The 17,863-nt window shown below is 41.4% G+C and overlaps 1 protein-coding gene across 1 annotated transcript; it reads right to left on the minus strand.

The window, feature by feature from the left end:
• Window positions 1-549: 549 nt before the first annotated feature.
• On the minus strand, window positions 550-17,349 carry SH2D1A (SH2 domain containing 1A). Its single transcript, XM_027898109.1, has 5 exons — window positions 17,281-17,349; window positions 12,836-13,109; window positions 3,503-3,566; window positions 1,418-1,553; window positions 550-1,058 (listed from the first exon to the last, which is right to left on the minus strand). The coding sequence occupies exons 2-5, from the start codon at window positions 12,970-12,972 to the stop codon at window positions 1,018-1,020; spliced, it is 378 nt and encodes a 125-aa protein (XP_027753910.1). The 5' UTR covers window positions 12,973-13,109; window positions 17,281-17,349; the 3' UTR covers window positions 550-1,017.
• Window positions 17,350-17,863: the final 514 nt, after the last annotated feature.

Raw genomic sequence — 17,863 nt, forward strand, 5'->3', positions numbered from 1 at the left:
GGGTAAGACCTGTTTCAACCAATAAGCATACGTACCAAGGCGGCGCAGAGCAACACATACATACAGTGTAAAAATAGGACATTTCACTGCAAATGAAACTTGGCCTTCAATTAGACAGAAACTGAGTCATGAACTGACATTGCCGCAACTTAGCAACATGTTGCCCACTAACCCTGCACAGCTGACAAGTCCTGTAGATTCAACCTCCTCTCCAGGAGCCCAGCAGCAGCATTGGAAGTACACGCATACGAAAAGAAAAGCAGAGAAACTGTCATGAAAAATAATTTATCCATTTAAATTGTATGCAAAGGTGGCTTGTTTCAAGTACAGAGAACACCTAAAAGCAAAAAAAGCAGGCTTTCCACTTCACTGAGTGTTCTCAGTCTGCATTTCTTATGCTTCTGATCATTTGAGCAAGGTACAGATTTTGTTACAGGGCAGAACGCCTGGTGTGATGGGAAAGCAGTTCGTGGGGATCCTCACAGTGTCAATTCTGGAATATCTTTAGGAACTGTATGAATGACAGACACACAGCCCACCCAAGGCAAGGACACTTTAATGTAAACAATTTTCCTAAGGCTATAAAAGGGGACTTGCCCAGTTCTGCATAAAAGCCAATCAGAACAAAGCAAAGTAGACTCCAAAGTTCAGCAATGTAAAATTAGCAACAAATTATTAATTAAGAACTAATCTGAAAGGGAAAAATATTTTTTACTTGACATTACAAAGGGGGAAAAATATTACGTTCATCCTTTTTTTGTCCTCTCTTAGGAAACAAACAAACAAACAGAAACAAAACCAAAAAAAAAAAAAAAACCTCACTCCAAATTCGAAGTATTCTGAAATTTAAACTTCTACATTTTGAACTATAAATTCTATGAAATACACATTTCTGTAAATGTTACAAGAAAACTCACGGAGTTGTGTTAACTATCATATAAATTGTTCTGGTTTAGAGCATAGACTAGAGGAGACACTGGAAGCTGTGGTTATGTCACACGTGGGGAAACATCATCCTCACGATGGTTGCAGGTGGAAGTCATGGCCTTCATTCCTCCCTAAGAAAAATAATCACAAAGATATGAAAGGATGAACACTGCAAAAAAATGGACAGATCAGAAGGCTCATACCTACACTAGTGAGGGTGCAGGTGAGGGAAGGCAGCCATCGCTGCTATAGCAGTCAGGAATGCACAGTCAAAATCCAATTTCTCATTACATTGACAGGCCCTGTCTCTAATGAGCACCTGGGTGACAGCATTTCAATCACACAGGAACAAAGTTAGGGTACATTTTTGGCAACATCACTCTGTTGGGTAGTTCAGGTCAAACACACAAATAAGTCTAAGACCTCCATCTCTGCCACCATGGAGGGCTCTGCTCAGCTGCAGACGAGGCTCCCTCCACCCCACCAGTACCTGGGGAGTATTTGGCTTTCACGTGGTTGATGACTGGGTGCTGCAGGGGGGTTACAATGCCTTGGTTGGGTTTCTGGAAGGCCGAGATGAGATTGTGCACTTTCCGAAAGAGCCTCCGCTGGACCCCGGGCGCTGTCTGCAAAGTCAAAGGGAGAGAGGTGAGAAGGGGTGCTGGGTGCCCAGTGCCTGTGCTGCGCTCGGGGTGCTGGCACAGGGGCCTTGTCCTCAGAAAGGCACACAGTCCACAGGGAAGTAGCCAGCAGCCATGGATGTGGACTCCCTGATGTGCCAATTTAAAATGAGTCAATGAGCTGCACTGCTCTCCCCCTTCCCCAGGGCATCACAGCCTCCCTGCCCCGAGCGATTTCCAGCTGCACGGTGATGTAAAGCTGAGAGAGGGACAATTTCTGAGCCACTAGAAGAGAAACCTGCCATTCTATGCTTATTAGGCAAATTCATAAGTGATCTTTCACTATTTCTGACCTTATTATAGACAGTGATTTAACCTCCTTACCAATAACTTCCTGGCATGGATCAGTAAGATAGCTCCAGCCTGCAAGCACCAGTAAGACAACCTAGAGAGCTACCTGGGCTTACTGGGGAGTCCTTACACCACTAAATTTCATCAAGGACACAGCCTCTTTGCAAACCTTTCTCTGAGCATTCAGTCCTGGCTTATGTGTTGAGTATTCCTATCTATCTCGTGTACAAAGACAACAAAATGTTACCTATTTATTAAAAGTGGGAGTTTTTCTACTTTCTAAATTAGCAACTTTTCAAACACTATGAAATGAAACCACGTGTGCTTTTAATCAAAAATCCAGTGTTTGTGCTAAATCCTTCAGGGCATTCTTCCAATAACACCTCCCCACCAAAGTCAAAGGAGGACAAGCACAGGCCTTGCCAGCCTAGTGACACTGGAGGGACAGTGCTCTCACCCAGCAGCTGGGAGCTAAATCCAACCTCACTGCCACCAGCTGGAGTCCTCACACTGGCTGGGATTTCACCAGCACTGCTTTAATTTCCCTGCCTTGTCCTTGAAAGATGGGTGTGACCTGATCTTGCTCAGAGACTAACCAGCCACAGGGAAGAAAGCAGAGACAGGAAAGGATCAGCTGCATCTGGAGCCTCTCTTGGCCTTGGAGGCACATTCCATGGGGATAAATTGGATCTAGGCTGCTGTTTCTAACAGCTGAGGCCAGCGTGGTCTTAGCAACATTTACTGAAAGGTTTCTGTTTGCTTAAGGGAAGGGTTGGTATCATGGATCTGTAGCCAGCACCTTTTCCTGAGAGTCCTGGGCCCAAGCGTGATTTATTTACTCCACAGTAATGTCAGTCACTTCCACTCCCTAATCTGCTTCTGAGTAACCCCAAGAAACAGTTTTGTCTTCCAGAACACTGCTACCAATTCTATTACAATAATGGCCAGGGAATTATCCCTGTCGAGAAATTATATCATATTTGTAATAAGTGTTCATTAAAATACAGAAAGAAAGCTAATTATGAACTAATACACAGAGTACATCCAAAAAATTCATAGAATAAATACAGTTTAACATCCCAATCCCATCAACCCAAATAGTTGTCTGTATTGCAAGTATTTTTCTATACTAGAATTACTGTTTTCTTGTCAGATGGATGAAAATATATTTTGTATCAAGTTTTGGCTACCCTGCATGTATTTTTTACTTACAATGAATTGATGTGGAGCAAAATTAACTTTAAAACAATGTAGATTGAAAATAATTTCTTTAAATATTCCCACATTAGTGGTACACAGATAGAAGGGAACAGATTGTGCTTGTCAAGTTATAAAAACAAAATATTTTTGCCATTTAAAATGATGGGAAATAATGCACTATTGCATTATGCAACAGCTGCAGTGAAACAGGGAATTAATTTATGAATTCTAGACTGTCAGAAGTGGCACCAAGACATCTTACTGATGGGCACACTCAAGATCGATTACCGTCAATGAAAATGAGACTATGCAGAAACATAAATAATTTGAATATATTTCATTAAATCTATAAGAATATGAAACAAGGTGTAGAAATTTTCAGAGGAGAAAGGAGAAGTACACACCTCAGCACTCCAGGAGCCAGTTTCTGTCTGGGACACTCTGTAGGTATAAACATAACCCTGATGCCTGTGGGGGGAAAAAAAAATCAACATGTATTTATTACTCATTTTTCCTGACAGTTTTCACAAGAGCTACACTTTGTTATGTGGGAGTGAGTTCATCTGCTAACCTTTCCTTAAAAATAAATTCACCTATAAAGGCTAAATAGATAAAAACCCCACTGGCCAGATACAGTGTTCAACCTACTGGGTTCTTTCGGGATGAGAGGGACTGGTCTGACTCAGATCTAGTTTAGGAGTATTCAGTTATTTTAGGTTAAGTGATGCTGCTTTCCTTCCTTCCTCAGCATTTTTTTTTCCAGTGACCTCCTTTTACTGCCACACACCAGATGTACTTCTCCTGCGAGAAGAGAAAGTGTATTATTGGCAGATAGCATTACTGTTCTGTGACTCATTTAAATGCAGATGTTAACAGAAGCAATATCATGAGTATAATTTACTTGGAAAGCTAGACCCACAACAAGAAGGTAAAATAATTACTCTTTGTTTTGCCCATACATTCCTAACTCTCAAATACTGAAAAAGGAGATTTATAAAAGTATGGAGATTTATTTATAAAAGTATGGAATCTTCATTCCATTAAAATCTGAGCTTTTTGATAATAAGGAGCCATACACCAATAGCACAAGACACACACTCTTGTCCAAAGTCAGTCTTGCTTCTCTCATGAACCCAGTGAATGATTTATATGCTGATTATTATACCAATATCCAAAAATTTATATCAGACACAGAAAAAAATGATAGTAGCCCCAGGGATGCAACATTAGTTTAGATGGTATCAGATAAGAAATTTTGTATTTCATAATACATAGATTTACATGAATACCCAGGACGACTTTAGCCACTATTCCCTATTTCAGCATCAATTCCTATTCTTAAGAAAGCAGAAAAATACTGCATTTCTTTCCAATTATTCACGGTATTACAGCAGTTACTAAAAATTTGCAGAAACCATCAATGACACAGATATCATACGACTGCAATTACTTACGCTCTGTGTCATGGCTCCTGGATAAATTCCTGTTTAAAAGTCATTGCAGCAACCTTTGCAAAGCGAAGTGTCTGGTATGATTTACCCAAGCAGGAAGTTGTTAACAGCTGGCACTCTGTTACAACCCCACGAAGTGGGAGCAAAATGCCTGTCATGATTTGTGAGCTCTGCCCCTACCACACGACTCCCACTGTGATTAAATACAGAGGCGAAGGACACGAAGCCGTTCCCTCCCATCGGGGCTGCTGCAGGGACAAGCTCCCTGTTCAGCAGATAAGACACTGCCCTCCTGCTCAGGAATGTGACTGATGCTGCCCCACAGTCCCACCACAGCTTCATCCACCTCTTCGTGCTCAACCTAGAGAGTATTTCCCCCAGAAACAAGACTTTCTATGTGCCACCAGATGGATGTGAAAAGTGGCTGCCCACGCCCTCAGACAATCTCATGGCATCATGTCCCTTCTTGAAGCCTCTGAGAGCTGTGGCTGTATCGTCAGCTTTTCAGGAGTACCTGATGTTCACGTTAACCTTGTTTTAAAAATCACAAGGAACTTTCCTGTACCTAAGAATGCAGCACACCAGCCAATATATGGTTGAAGAAATGAGGATTTTACAGGCCATAATGTACTGGAAATACCAGAGACGTGCTGGCATTTAATCCCGTCTCTTTGAAGTGGGTATTTAACCATCTCTTCAGTGACTTTTTTTCAAGCCTCAAACCCAACAGAATCAGTATCTATGAATCTAAACCTCATTCTCTTCCCTTCTGTTTTTAATACTGTACTGTGCATAAGTGTATGAGCAACTTGGTCGAGTGGGTGGCATCCCTGCCCACGGCAGGGGAGTTGGAACTAGATGATCTTTAAAGTCCCTTCCAATGCAAACCATTCCATGATTGTACTACCCATCTTCACTCCTGGTTGTCCCAAAGCATTCCAACTGCTTCAATCTCTTTAAAATCTGATTTTCTCACAAATGGCTCAGTTGTCTGGAAAGCCACCATCTGTTGTTTCTTTCATCATTTTCTCTACCTAAGAGATTGCATGAGTTGAAGTGGTTGAGGGGCTGTGGTGCTGCTTTGGCTCTAAACTGTCTGATGGCTCTCACGACTCTGCCAGAAATGCTTTCTAAATTGAAAAATAGAAGGCAGATGAAGTAGTATTCCGTGCTGAATTATGGTGAGATGTAAGATAGACATCTATCCTGTATTTTTCAAAAAATTACAATGTAAAATATTTCAACTGAGCACAGGGAAACACAAAGGATAATTCGGATTAAAAGCCCCTGAAATACTGAGAAAGGAACAAGAATTTGGGAACATAGATGCTTTCAGCACAGCATGGAGAATGGGAGGAGTACTGCTATCACACTGTTATCACAGCCTCATGAGGGACAACTGAGAGCTCTCCATTCACCTGGCAGATGTCCATGTTTTTCCCTGAGAAGAAAAGCCTGGAAGACCTCCAAGGTTTTACTGTGCTTAAGTTGAAAAACATACCATCATCATCATCATCTGGTTTTTGCTCTAAAGCCACTAGAAAGTAGAGCCAGTGTGTAGATAGGAGATAGCCTCAGCATCCCCACCTGCTTGTTCAAAGAAAATGAACAAAGGAAGGAGGATGCATTTTCTTAAGAGTGTGAACAGCTAGATCTTCCCATTTCACTACTTTCCATTGGGACCTTGGTTTCCACAAAACGCATCATAGCTCTTCTGATAAGTACTCTCCCAACGAACATGATCTTATCAAAACTTTCTGTCATGTAGCAGGAACTTACTTCATTACCACTTCAAAGAGCTTTTTACCTTCCACGTACAAATGACATGATTTTGACAAGCCAAGTTGACTGCTACATGGGCATGGCCTCCCGTGAGAAAGGATTTCATGATTTAAACTACCCACCGCTAGCTAAGATCAGTGTGGGCTGAAGGAAGATCAAGGTGTTTTTCTTAAAAGTTAAATACACAAGTTAAAGTTGCGTTTGCAGAGAACACTACCTTCCAAAGAGCAAAACATGTAACAACAGGCAAAAGCAGGTAAAAAAGTCCATTTACCGGAGCTAAGGTCTCAGGAAATTAGAAATTCCCTGGCCACCATGAGAGGAGAGCTTGGTTTTCTACATTTTACTCTATTCAGGGCAGAAAAAAAGCTCCCAGAGTGACACCATGACCTTATAAGTGGTGTGATCTCAGAGAGCACTCTTACAGTGACACTGGTGTACCAGCATATCTTGGAGGAGGACCAGCTCCTGATGCCCAGGCAAAGATTCAATGAAGGGCTCCCCAGTCCCTTCACCTGTCCCAAGGATGGACTCACACCTCACTGACAATAGCAAAACTCATCTCTCATGTCAGTGAAGCTCCAGGGACTGGAGGAATCATGAATAACAGCTTATTGAATAAGGTCTCGTAAATTTTCTATCAAAGGCAAAAAATGCCAAAATGCTGGTGAGGGGAAGCAGAAAACAGCCACTGCTGTGAGGACAATATCAGCGCTTATGAAAGAGTGCTTTGGTCACCACTGATGATATTTTTATGACATCTCACTCATTCTTTCATCTCCGTAAGAAAGGACATGTTATACCGGCTGGGAACTGCACTAACACTCTCTGTTGCAATACCTTCACTCAGAAAACTTTGTTAAAGGAAAATCTAGAAAAAGTTGCTATTACAGGAAACAGTCCACTTTATATTGTAGGCCTTTTTCCTTTATAGATAGATAATTCCTGTCAAAGAGTTACAAAGACATTGTTCACAGATGAAACACTGAAACAGCAGCTATCTACCTGTCCTCTCCACTCCTCCTTTTCAGCTGTGATCACTTGTTAAAGCTGCATTTATTTTAACAGGTGAATATTTACAATCTTCTGCACCATTGAAACAGCCTGAGGACATTAGCCACATGCTGCAGATTAAAATTAACCATGACATTTCGGCTGCATGGTATATTTTAAAATAATTCTGCATCTCAGTTAGGAAATTTTATTAAACTAATTTGTATTCATTTCTGAGACCAAAATGGAAAAAATAAAAAGCGAGAAAGACAGAGAGACAAGGGAAAGCCATGTCAGCAATAAATGGCATCAATTTCTTCCTCTGTATGTAGCTTTCTCTTCAAATGTCATTGCATTATACCAATCAAAGCTTCTTACCTGGTACATTTGCAACCTGACCTTACCTTGGAATTTCACTTTACAGCATTGTTTAAGAACCTGACAGTGCTGTGGTCTACAGAGATCTTGAGCATTATACACTGACCAGACTCAGTTTAGTATAACTTTGTCACTTTTCAGCATTTCAGACTTTACATTTCATTCCTTAGGTGTTTGCCTCAGCCTATTTAGGGATCAAGACCAGAGAAGCGTCAGAGAAGGGACATGTTAGACAAAACAATGTTTTTCCCCTGTTAAAAAAATAATCTTCTAATTGTTGAGGGGAGTTGTTCAATTTTTGGAGTAACACATAATTTTTTTTTTTTTTTTAAATAAAGTATATCTCTTGGACTCTCTGAAAACAGTGGTGGCTCTCCAGGCTGCAAGAGAGGCACTCTCTAAAGGTTTTCAGCAGTTGTAGCATCCCTGTGTCTGGGCTGGCTGTACCATGAACACTGCTTGGTTTTTTAATCACAGAAGGGCTGAAAGTTATTTAATGTAGGAGAAAATGCTATTTAGGCTTCTCCTCACTCTGTCCCAGAATTTGCATTTTCTGATTGACAAACAGCCTGGTCCCAGCCTTATTTAGGTCTCAGCTATACAATCAAGGTACAACAACTTAGCAATTACCACCTATCAGCTAACTCAGGCTGAAGAAACAGCATTCACATTGAGATGACGTGCAAGATACAAGCTCTATGTCAGCAAGAGTGAAAAATTTGTTTAAACTGATGTTTACAACATCTGAAAAGAGTCACTGTAGCTTAACTCACAGCAGTTTTTGAGTTTACGTTTCTGTCACTGATTCTCCTACCAACACTTCTTGTGGCAAAAATTTGCCTGTGATACTGAATTAGTAACAGATGTTACCTTTCTGTAATGCTGTAGCACCGTAAAGCAAACAAATCCTCTTGATTTTCTCTTCTGCAATTAACAAAACCTTGAGAGAGAAAGTGAGATCTTGTGTAACGTGTCTGAACTTATGCAGAGATTTCTGTGGAAGATTGTCAGTATCTTCACTACTTCAACACTGAACCATCTGAAGAAAAGCTGCTGATTTACCTAAAGAGTAAGTGTGTAGCCTGAGGAAGGTTTGTGTTGGTCTGGTACGAGGAGATACCAGGCAAAAGCATTGCCTCAAAGAGGAATTTCTTCAAATTCAGAATAAAATAAGAATTTATTCAAACCTGAGATGCTGAATAGAAGGAAATTACTTTATGGCAGGCCAGTAACTAAGCTTCATAAATTCCATGATTCAGGCTATGTTTCCAAGAAAATCCAGTGGAATATCTGGAGGTCATTAGCCAAGTTATGCTCAGCAAATACAACACTCACTGATTAGCAGGAAGCTGAAATACTCACACCAGTAGAATTTACTGTCATGCTATAGAAGACTCTTTTCAAGCTGAAAAAATTGCGTGATATTTACAACAGCAACGTTGAACTGAGGGGCTTCTCCTTTTGTTCCAAATTACATTTTAAATTATGATGATTATTATGTGCAGTGTTACAATAAATGCAATTATTCTGCCATTTCTATCAAAAAAATATTACATAGGAAACAGAAGAAACACTAAGCTGAAGCTGTGATCCTGTATCACACCCTCACGCTGCACAGCTGACACTCCTGCCGCATCAGAAAGTTTCAGCACGTTGCCTTGAACTTGTGCACCGTGGTTACAGTGACAGAAAAAATAGCACACGTAAAATCTGATAGGACTGCAGCCTATCCCTGCTGCCATTACTGTTGCTTGAGGAGCTCTAAATAGCTTTCAATTCCAGCTTTTGATTATTCTCCACAAATTGAATGCAGCACAGTACATGAATGGCTGGTTTCAAACAAATCATCTGAACATACAGTTTGACAAGCGCGTCATGTTTGTCTTACTTAAAGCTCCAAAACAACTACTAACATTCCCAGTATTTTTCAAGTATATGAATTTTAAACCCCAAACTACAAATGCTTTATCTTTGCCAATTCAGGCATGAGCTGCTTGTTTGTGCATGTGTGCTCATATATCTGTAAAGGAGCACGGGGCTTTTGGCACTCTCAGGCACTTTATTTATTCATTTTTCAGGCAGGGTTTAAGAGGCTGCTTCTCAAACTAGTCACCATTAGTGTGCCTCATGTCCCCCATTGACTTCATTAGGAGCTGTGAGCACAGAGGATTTCTGAGGGTGCTAAAAATGTCAAAAGGGGCATTGAGCAAGGAGGAAACCAGACCAGTAAAGAAAGCTCCCTGGAACAATCAGCTTTTGATATTAAAACCCTGGTGTACCATGTGTAGTGTCTAACATGTTTACAGGTAAAACGTGTATGTTTTCTAAAACATACACATTTCTTGTAGCCCAGTTTTCAGGAAGAGCAAAAGCTTTTGCTTTTCAGTGCAAATCTAAAAAATCCCAGGAAAAGACTGTGTACTTCTGTTGACATATTCACAATATCCTTAAAGTATATATTATCAATCAAAAAATGATATTCATACAGTGAAAACCTTGAGAGCATCTGCTATTAAAATCTTTGCCAAAATCTAAAGGCAGCACCTCTCTTTGCAAAAGCCCAGGGGCAGACAGTTGCAAATCAGAACCTTCCTACTCTTCCACGCATAGTTTAATTGTGGTCTTAAAATATTTGTGAAAGTTGGTCCTCTGTGCTTCACCACAGTCACACCAAAAAAAGCATTCATTCTCTCTTTGAAGGCTTTCAGGCACACCATGTGCACACTGTGGCTTTGGATAGCAGAGAGCAGCATTCGAGGGAGATAAATCAATAGCTCAGGAGAAACAAAGAAAAGAGAAAGGAGAGTTTTCTAGATGAATGCTCCAACAGGGTCCTGCCTGCTGCAGTTACCCATCTCTATAGGTCAGGTTTTATGCTACTACCTGTCTTTTATGCTTGCCCTGTAAAATCAGTGTCAGTCACAAGGGATTCATGAAGCCTTTGACTCTTCTCCTTTTTAAAGGTCAGGGCTCCACTTTTTAATTGGAAAAGCAAAAGGTGAATGAGCCTGACCGTGTACGATGCAGTCCTTATCGTGTGCCTTAAGATGCTCAAAGGCTGCCATAGAATGTCAGGGCTTTTTGGAGATGTCCTAGGGGGAGGGTGTGGTGGTGATGGTGGCATTACAGATTTATGCAGTTTCTCGGGAAAAGGAAACATTGTTTGAGCCTAAACAATGCAATGGAATCACAGGACAATTACTGTACTTGGAGCTGGAAGTGCAGCCACCTATGCAAGTTCAACTGATCATACAGTTGCCATCCAAATATAGGCTTAATGACTTTTTTGATAAATGGATAAATGTTTCTTTTCTCTTTATCAGAAACTATGTCTTTTAATTCCCCCATGATTAAAAAAAAACCACACACCTACAAAGGGTTAGAACTGGGAAGCTGCAGGTGTTTAGGTTTGTTTTGTTTTATTTCTCCACGGAAGTGGAAGGAGAGAGGAAAGAAAACAGTTAGAAATCCTTTCATTTCTTCCCATTTTCATTTTCTATATTCTATTTCATTCATGAAATTTCTTTAGAAGGACATAAACTACCACTAATACACCAAAAAATCCCAACTTGATTGAGTGCAGATGAAAGACCTTGTTACATACCTACATCCTGATTTAGACTAATAGTGGACTAATTTTAGTATTCTCTATTTTATTCAGCATTGTAACACTCTGCCTGACCCTTTCTCTAATGCCTTAGTGTTTCACCTGTATTGAATGACTTCTGAGTGTAAAGGTGATATATCACCATTTTCTCTGATGGTTATTTAAAAGAGATTCTGCTTTTATTGCCTATTCCCACCATAGGAATCATAGCACTCCTTACCTCTTGCTATGTCTATTCCATTTTCATTTAACTCAAGATGCTTCTTATTTCCCATTTTTCATCTCGTTATTAAGGTATTTGTTAGCAGAAGCACCTATCTTGGTTCACCTTCTGGTTTCATGAGAGAATAAAAAATACATCTTCTGTCACAAAGATTTTCCCTGAGAAGAAGGCTGTGTATTTCTCGATTGCCTATGACCTCCTTGCATGTCTCCACTCACTGGTCTATAAGGGAGGGATAATGATGCTCACTGAGGGCTTAACTACATATTGTTGGAAATGTATTCAAGAGATTTGGGGAAAACCTGACTTAGAACTCTTCTTCTTCTTCTGGTTTTTTTTTTTTCTTTTTTTGCCAGCTACCTGAGTTCCCCCTTTTAGTTAATTTTGTACTGGACCTGAAAAAAATTTCTTTTATGTTCCTTCTCCTGCTGAAATAAGGCATCAGTGCCTTGATAGACACGTCTTTGTTCTTCCAACGCAATGGTACAGCATTATCAGGACTTCCAAGACTTTTGCCAACAGTAGGGTAACTAAATTTCCTCATTAAAATGAGATCCTATGAATATAAAGTCCCCCGGCTCTCCCAGGGGAACCTGTCTACCCTCTCTCTGCCAGAGCATCCCACCGGATCTCTCCCTTTTCACCCCATTTCATGAAACATTACCACTCAGTTTGCTACCCATTAGTGTTTCAAGTGCATTACAGGTAGTTTCACCTGATGGTGAAACTGATGGTTCACGAGACACTCAGCCTGACTGAGAGCATCCTGAAGCAAAGGCTTGTTGCGGATATCAGCACTCCACGTTACCCTCCCCGATGACAGGGGACCCTGAGGATGTTGCTGAGAACACCCAGGAGCACAGTAAAGAAGCAGAAGAATGCAGGCAGAAAGCAAGAGGGTTATCCAGCACAAAGAGGCAGTACACACCACCCTAAGCCAAGTTGCCTGGCACTTCTCCTTGGCACCTCGCTCACCCTTCCTGTGCGCTCCTGGCCTGCTTTCTCTTTTGGCGTTTTTGTCCAGAGGAAGCGTGGGCCCTGAAAGGCAAAACCTGCTCCTCTTCACTCTGCAAAGGACCCCACACCCCTTACACACCCCTCTGCCCTAAGACAGATGAAGGAGCCAAAAGTCTCGCACGTGTAAGCAAAGGGTAGTATTAGAACATATTCTGTTGTGGGGACTCCCCGTATTGCGGAAGTGAAGGTTGGAAATCGGCCGCCACCCGACCAGCCCTTGCCAGCACCCCCCTGCCAGCCCCAGTGCCCTGGCTGCCCACACCCAGGGCAGCGTGGCAGCACTCACAGCACGCAGAGGCAGTAGGCTCCCGGGATGGTCTCGCTGTCCCGCAGCAGGTAACTGCCATCCACGCCCGCCTCCAGCAGCAGCTTCTCCCCGGCCTCCCGCGTGATGCGCCCGTGGTAGATGGGCAGCGTGTCCATGTCGGGGCCGTCTCCCACTGCAGGCAGCTCTCCCTGGGCACGGTGCTGCCTCCAACTGTGCCGCAGCCGTGTGCTCCCCTCAGCCTCTCCCTCTTGATGGCAGATGTAAACAGGATGTGTTCACACCTCTGCAGCCGCTGCAAGGGGTGAGACAGCACTGAGGGAAGAGTGAGGAACGAACACAGCATTTTTGTGGTTTTTTTTTTTTCCTTTGCCTCTGTCTATTTTCCTTTTACATAGGCTGTAACATCCTCACAGCATCACAGCTCTCCCACAGAGGAGTCATTTCACAGCCACCCTCAGCCATGTGGCTCCACTTGGCGGGGACGGGTCTGGTGAAGCACACGATGGCCACGGGGCCAAGAGCTGCCCTGGTTGGGGATGGGAGGGCAGGACCAGGGCACCACTGGGACTTATTATCCCAAGCAGGGATTATTTTCTAACCTCCTGTTTTTAAAATCCCCGGGGGAGAGACAGTAGAGGAAGCGAGCTGACCTTGCTGTCGCTGCCCCACCAGGCACCAAGAGCCTTCTTGCCCCATCAGGAGTCCCTCAGTGAGGGACTGAGAAAGCTGCAGAAACCTCAGCTGAAGAGGGACTGAAAACTCCCTTTTCTATTTCAATACACAGGTGTTCATTATCCTCTTTCCATGAACTTTGGGGCTCCACCATCCTGCTTCATTTTTTTAAAACAGTTGTTAAAAGTATTTGCATATAAAATAGCTGCTGCCTACTGCAAACGTGATTAATGTGGATAGTGATGAGATGTAAAGCTGGTGCCTATTTCTTCTCATTTTCCAAACTAGCTGTACTCTTGGGGATTCATCTAACTTTCCCATTTCTTAACCTATTCTCAATAATAATAACTGATTTCAGAAAAAGTATGTGTGTAATTAGCTGGAGAGGAAAACCAACCTGAATCATTCAGTTCTGCAGGTCTCATTGCCCACCTCATCAGATTTCAACCAAAGAAAATCATAAAACTTTTAACTGTGAGATCCTCTCCTAATCATGGAGCCACTGCATTACCCAGCCAACCTGCATATCCAGCCCTTGGATGAAGCAGCTTCTCTTACTGTGAAAGGGCTGTTAATACCCAATTTTGCTAGTGTGGGTAAGAAATCCATAAAACTCCAGCTACTGAACCCCAGCCCCAGGCTTCCATACAAATCACTTTATGGCCACATTGACTTGGGGAAATGCAGCTTTTAAGAAGTAATGGAAATGCTGGATTTGAGAACAAGGGACAGTAATTGAGGCACTAAGCAGGATAAATCAAAACAAAGGACATAGGTGCCTCCTGGGCAAGAGAGAAACCATGACATGCTAACACAGCTCTGTACCACACTGTCGAGGCTGGAGGAATCCACCCAGACAAGCCATCTGCACTGCAGCTTGGCATCCAGTCATTCTCACACTGATTGCCCAGGTTTCTATCCCTTCAGTCTTATGTATCTAAAGTATTGTTTGCCATCCTGTTTCATACTGCTGCATCTGCACAGTGGGGCCTAGAAAGCAAACTACAAAATAGAGCAGCAGGCTCAGGAGCATGAGGGAAACAAGAGAGAACTGAGGCTCAAGGGGGTGCTGGGGGTAATTGTCCCCATTGCCTTCCACAGAAAATGGGGATTTCTTTAAGCATCCCAAGCCTTGCCCCATGGGACACTGGACACTTCCTCTGTTTTGCCTGGACAGTATTCAGCATGTTCTGGACAAAACACTTTTTTACCTTCCCTAAACCAGTCCAGCTAGCAGTCCCTGCTGTATATTCTATAAAAATTTATCCAAAAAAATACATGAAGGAAAGGAAGCACTTAAAAGTGCTCTGAAATATTTGGCCATGAGAAACAGGCTTACAAAGACAGACCTCTAGGGTCATCAAGTCTACTTCTCTGCTATCTTAGCCAAACACATCATATAATCCCTTTCAGAAATTCATTTAAGTCCATCTTAAAAGTATCTTGGGGTTTGTTGTTATTGTTGTTTCCACTGTTCTCACTGGAAAGCAATTGCAGAACATTGCTATTCTGTTGTTTGGAAACTTGATTCCAATTCCCATCCTAAATTTATTCATGACCAATTTATGCTCATTTGTTCTTGTGCCAGTGTTGTCCTTCAGTTTAAATAGATGTTTTTCTTCCTAGAGCTTGTGCCCATGCAGTATTTATAGCAGCCTCCCTCAGCACGCATTTTGCCAAACTCCTCTCGCACTACAGGCTCTACCTTCCCATGGTCACTCAAATCATCTTTTTCCATAGCTTCCCAAAAGTGAAGTGAATAATTTTTTTAATAGTGTGCACTATCCTATCTGATTTTTAACATGTGCCTCATGCATCATTCAGGAGTTTCCTTATCCGAGTGAAAATACATTGCTTTGTATGGTCTATATTTTCCCTTCCTTAGTCTTCTCTTACCTATGAACATGCAGGTATAGTAGAAACCTGCTTAAGAGGATGCAAAAGCATGAACTTGCTGTCAAATCCTTCTGAATTTCATCCAATTCATCCTATTCTCAAGGTTACTTGAGTTCTTCCTAAATGAGAGTGTTATTCATCTCTGTTGTGACAGTGCCTCCCTCCCTTATGCCACTGGTAAATTCCATTAGCACACGCTTATTTTTTTATGGGATGATCATTAATAAAAAATGTTAAATGACATCAGGCCCAAGACTGATGCTTGGGAAGCCCTACTGCCTTGCCTCAGTACTGATCTCCACCTACTTCTCGCATTCTTATTCACTTTTCAATTTCTGTACTAATCTCCCCTTTTAGCTAATAATTTCCCACATGGCGCTGTACCAAATGCTGTACTTAAGTTTAGATAATTATCTCCAAGCACTTCCTTTGTCTAGAAAAATCAATTATGATGATATTTCAGGCACCGGAATTTGTAGAAGTACCTGAGAAGTGGAGGTAGGGGAGACAAAGTGAAATTACCTGAAGTTTTTTGAACACCAGCAAAGATTTGGGCTTTCATTTTCAGATGAGCTGCTTCATTCATCCCTAGCAACGACATTTTCATACATTGTTGAATTTTATAACAGTTCTGAATATTGTAACACTAATGCAAGAGCATCATTAAAATTCTTGGATATTGTTATTTGACTGAAAATAAGAATGACCTTCAGGACCTTTATGAAATTAATGCTCCTGCAGAACAGTACTAGGACGGCCTTGTATAAAGGGCTATAAAGCAAGATAAAAAGCAAAATACTTGCTTTGGTAGTTTTGCTGATACAACAGTATAACCATAAATGCCATTCCTGTAGAACTACTGAAAAAGCAGCTTCAAAATCAAGAGCTTTTGTGAAGTTTTTTTGCAAAAATATTTAGATGGTAAAATGCCACATTAAAACGTAGCTAAATCTGATTTTCATTATTTCGTGTCACTTTCCTTTTTAGTATAATCTAACAAAATATTAAGAACAACTGCATAGAATAGTATCTGCAGACAGAGATTTGCTATTCACATAAGAAAGTGGCTGATATTCAGTAAAACACTGGTTATTTTAGAGTATCTGCAGAGTCACCATTATCGTGTTTCCTTTTCGAGCCGAAATGAAAGAGGCTGAGAAAAGCAGGCTACAATTAGCAAATGTGTAATTAGCTGTAAGGTTCTGAGCATCAATGCAGAAGGAGAATCCAAATAAATTTTGGCTTAAAGTTCTCATTTTAGCATATATCTGTACAGCATCCATGTTAGTCATGATATTCTCTGTGTGTTGCTTGGGGAAAAAAGGAGAAAAAATGGAAGACAGTTGTAAAAAAATGAAGTTGGGATGTAGGTGTGGATTCCAGCTTTATCCTCCAGGATGCACACATTGCTCAGATTCAGAAAGGCCAACCTGTGTTTAGCCTGGTGAAAAGGAGGTTCAGCAGGGACCTAACTGCTCCCTACGACTACCTGAAAGGAGGCTGCAGGCAGGTGCCTGTCTGTACCTTCTCTCAGGTAACAAGTGACAGGACAAGAGTGGCCTCGACTCACACCAGGGGAGGTTTAGATTAGATATTAGGAAAAGTGTTTTCATGGAAAGGGTGACCAAGCTTTGGAATATGATGCCCAGGGGAGTGGGGGAGTCACCATGGAAGTGTTCAAAAAATGTGCAGACATGGCACATATATTTTAATGGTGAACATAGTGGTGCTGGGTTAATGGTTGAACTTGATGATCTTAAAGGTCTTTTCCAACCTTAACAATTCCATGATTCTATAAAAACTGCTCAAATCTTTAGGTAGTCATGAGGGTGGTTGCAGATCCAGCCTTTTGCCCCTTTCAAATTAAACATACAGTCTAGGGAAAATCTCCTTACCTCAGAATATTCAGTCCTCAAGGTGCACATTAACTACCATCAGAATTTCTGTAGAGTGCTCAGAACTTGAAAAAACAAACTTTCTCATCACCTGGGAATTGGGTGTTTGGTGCCACCAATCAGAATTGATTCTGGGGAAGAACAGAGAATACAAAAGGTTATGGACCTTTATGAATGAAACTCTGTACTCATCAATATTTGTCTTCTGAGCACAGGTAAGTGCCCACATACCATAAATGACGACATTTCACTGAACTTTAAAAATATTATTTCCTCTGTGCAATCTCACTGTTTACCTGTGCAGTTGTTTTGAATGCTTTGTGAGTGAGATAACACTAAAATTGAAAGCTACATAATACGGTGAAATTCATATTAAAAGTTATCTGTGTTTTAATGTGGTTTCTCTTGCCAGTTAATATTTCATACGTCTTCTTTCTACAGAAGCAGTGCAACACCAGGTTATTTTGCAGATGCACGTGCATTGACAAGCAGAGATGCTCTTTGTGATAGTATCAGCATAAGCAAAACTACTCATAGAAGAAGGGACATTTTTATTTTTTGCTGTTACTGTTTCAACAACCCT

The sequence above is a fragment of the Empidonax traillii genome, unplaced genomic scaffold, assembly GCF_003031625.1.
Source record: "Empidonax traillii isolate 1590-97213 ecotype Southwest subspecies unplaced genomic scaffold, ASM303162v1 scaffold20:size5563877, whole genome shotgun sequence".
NCBI classification, from domain to species: Eukaryota; Metazoa; Chordata; class Aves; order Passeriformes; family Tyrannidae; genus Empidonax; species Empidonax traillii.

Bases quoted from the DNA above. Each gene is read 5' to 3' on its own strand.
- SH2D1A (XM_027898109.1), bottom strand. From the start codon at position 12,972: ATGGACACGCTGCCCATCTACCACGGGCGCATCACGCGGGAGGCCGGG. The intron at 1,554-3,502 runs GTGTGTACTTCT...TTGACTTTGCAG, and splicing joins CTGGCTCCTGGAGTGCTGAG to ACAGCGCCCGGGGTCCAGCG. The intron at 1,059-1,417 runs GTACTGGTGGGG...TATTTTTCTTAG, and splicing joins GAAAGCCAAATACTCCCCAG to GGAGGAATGAAGGCCATGAC.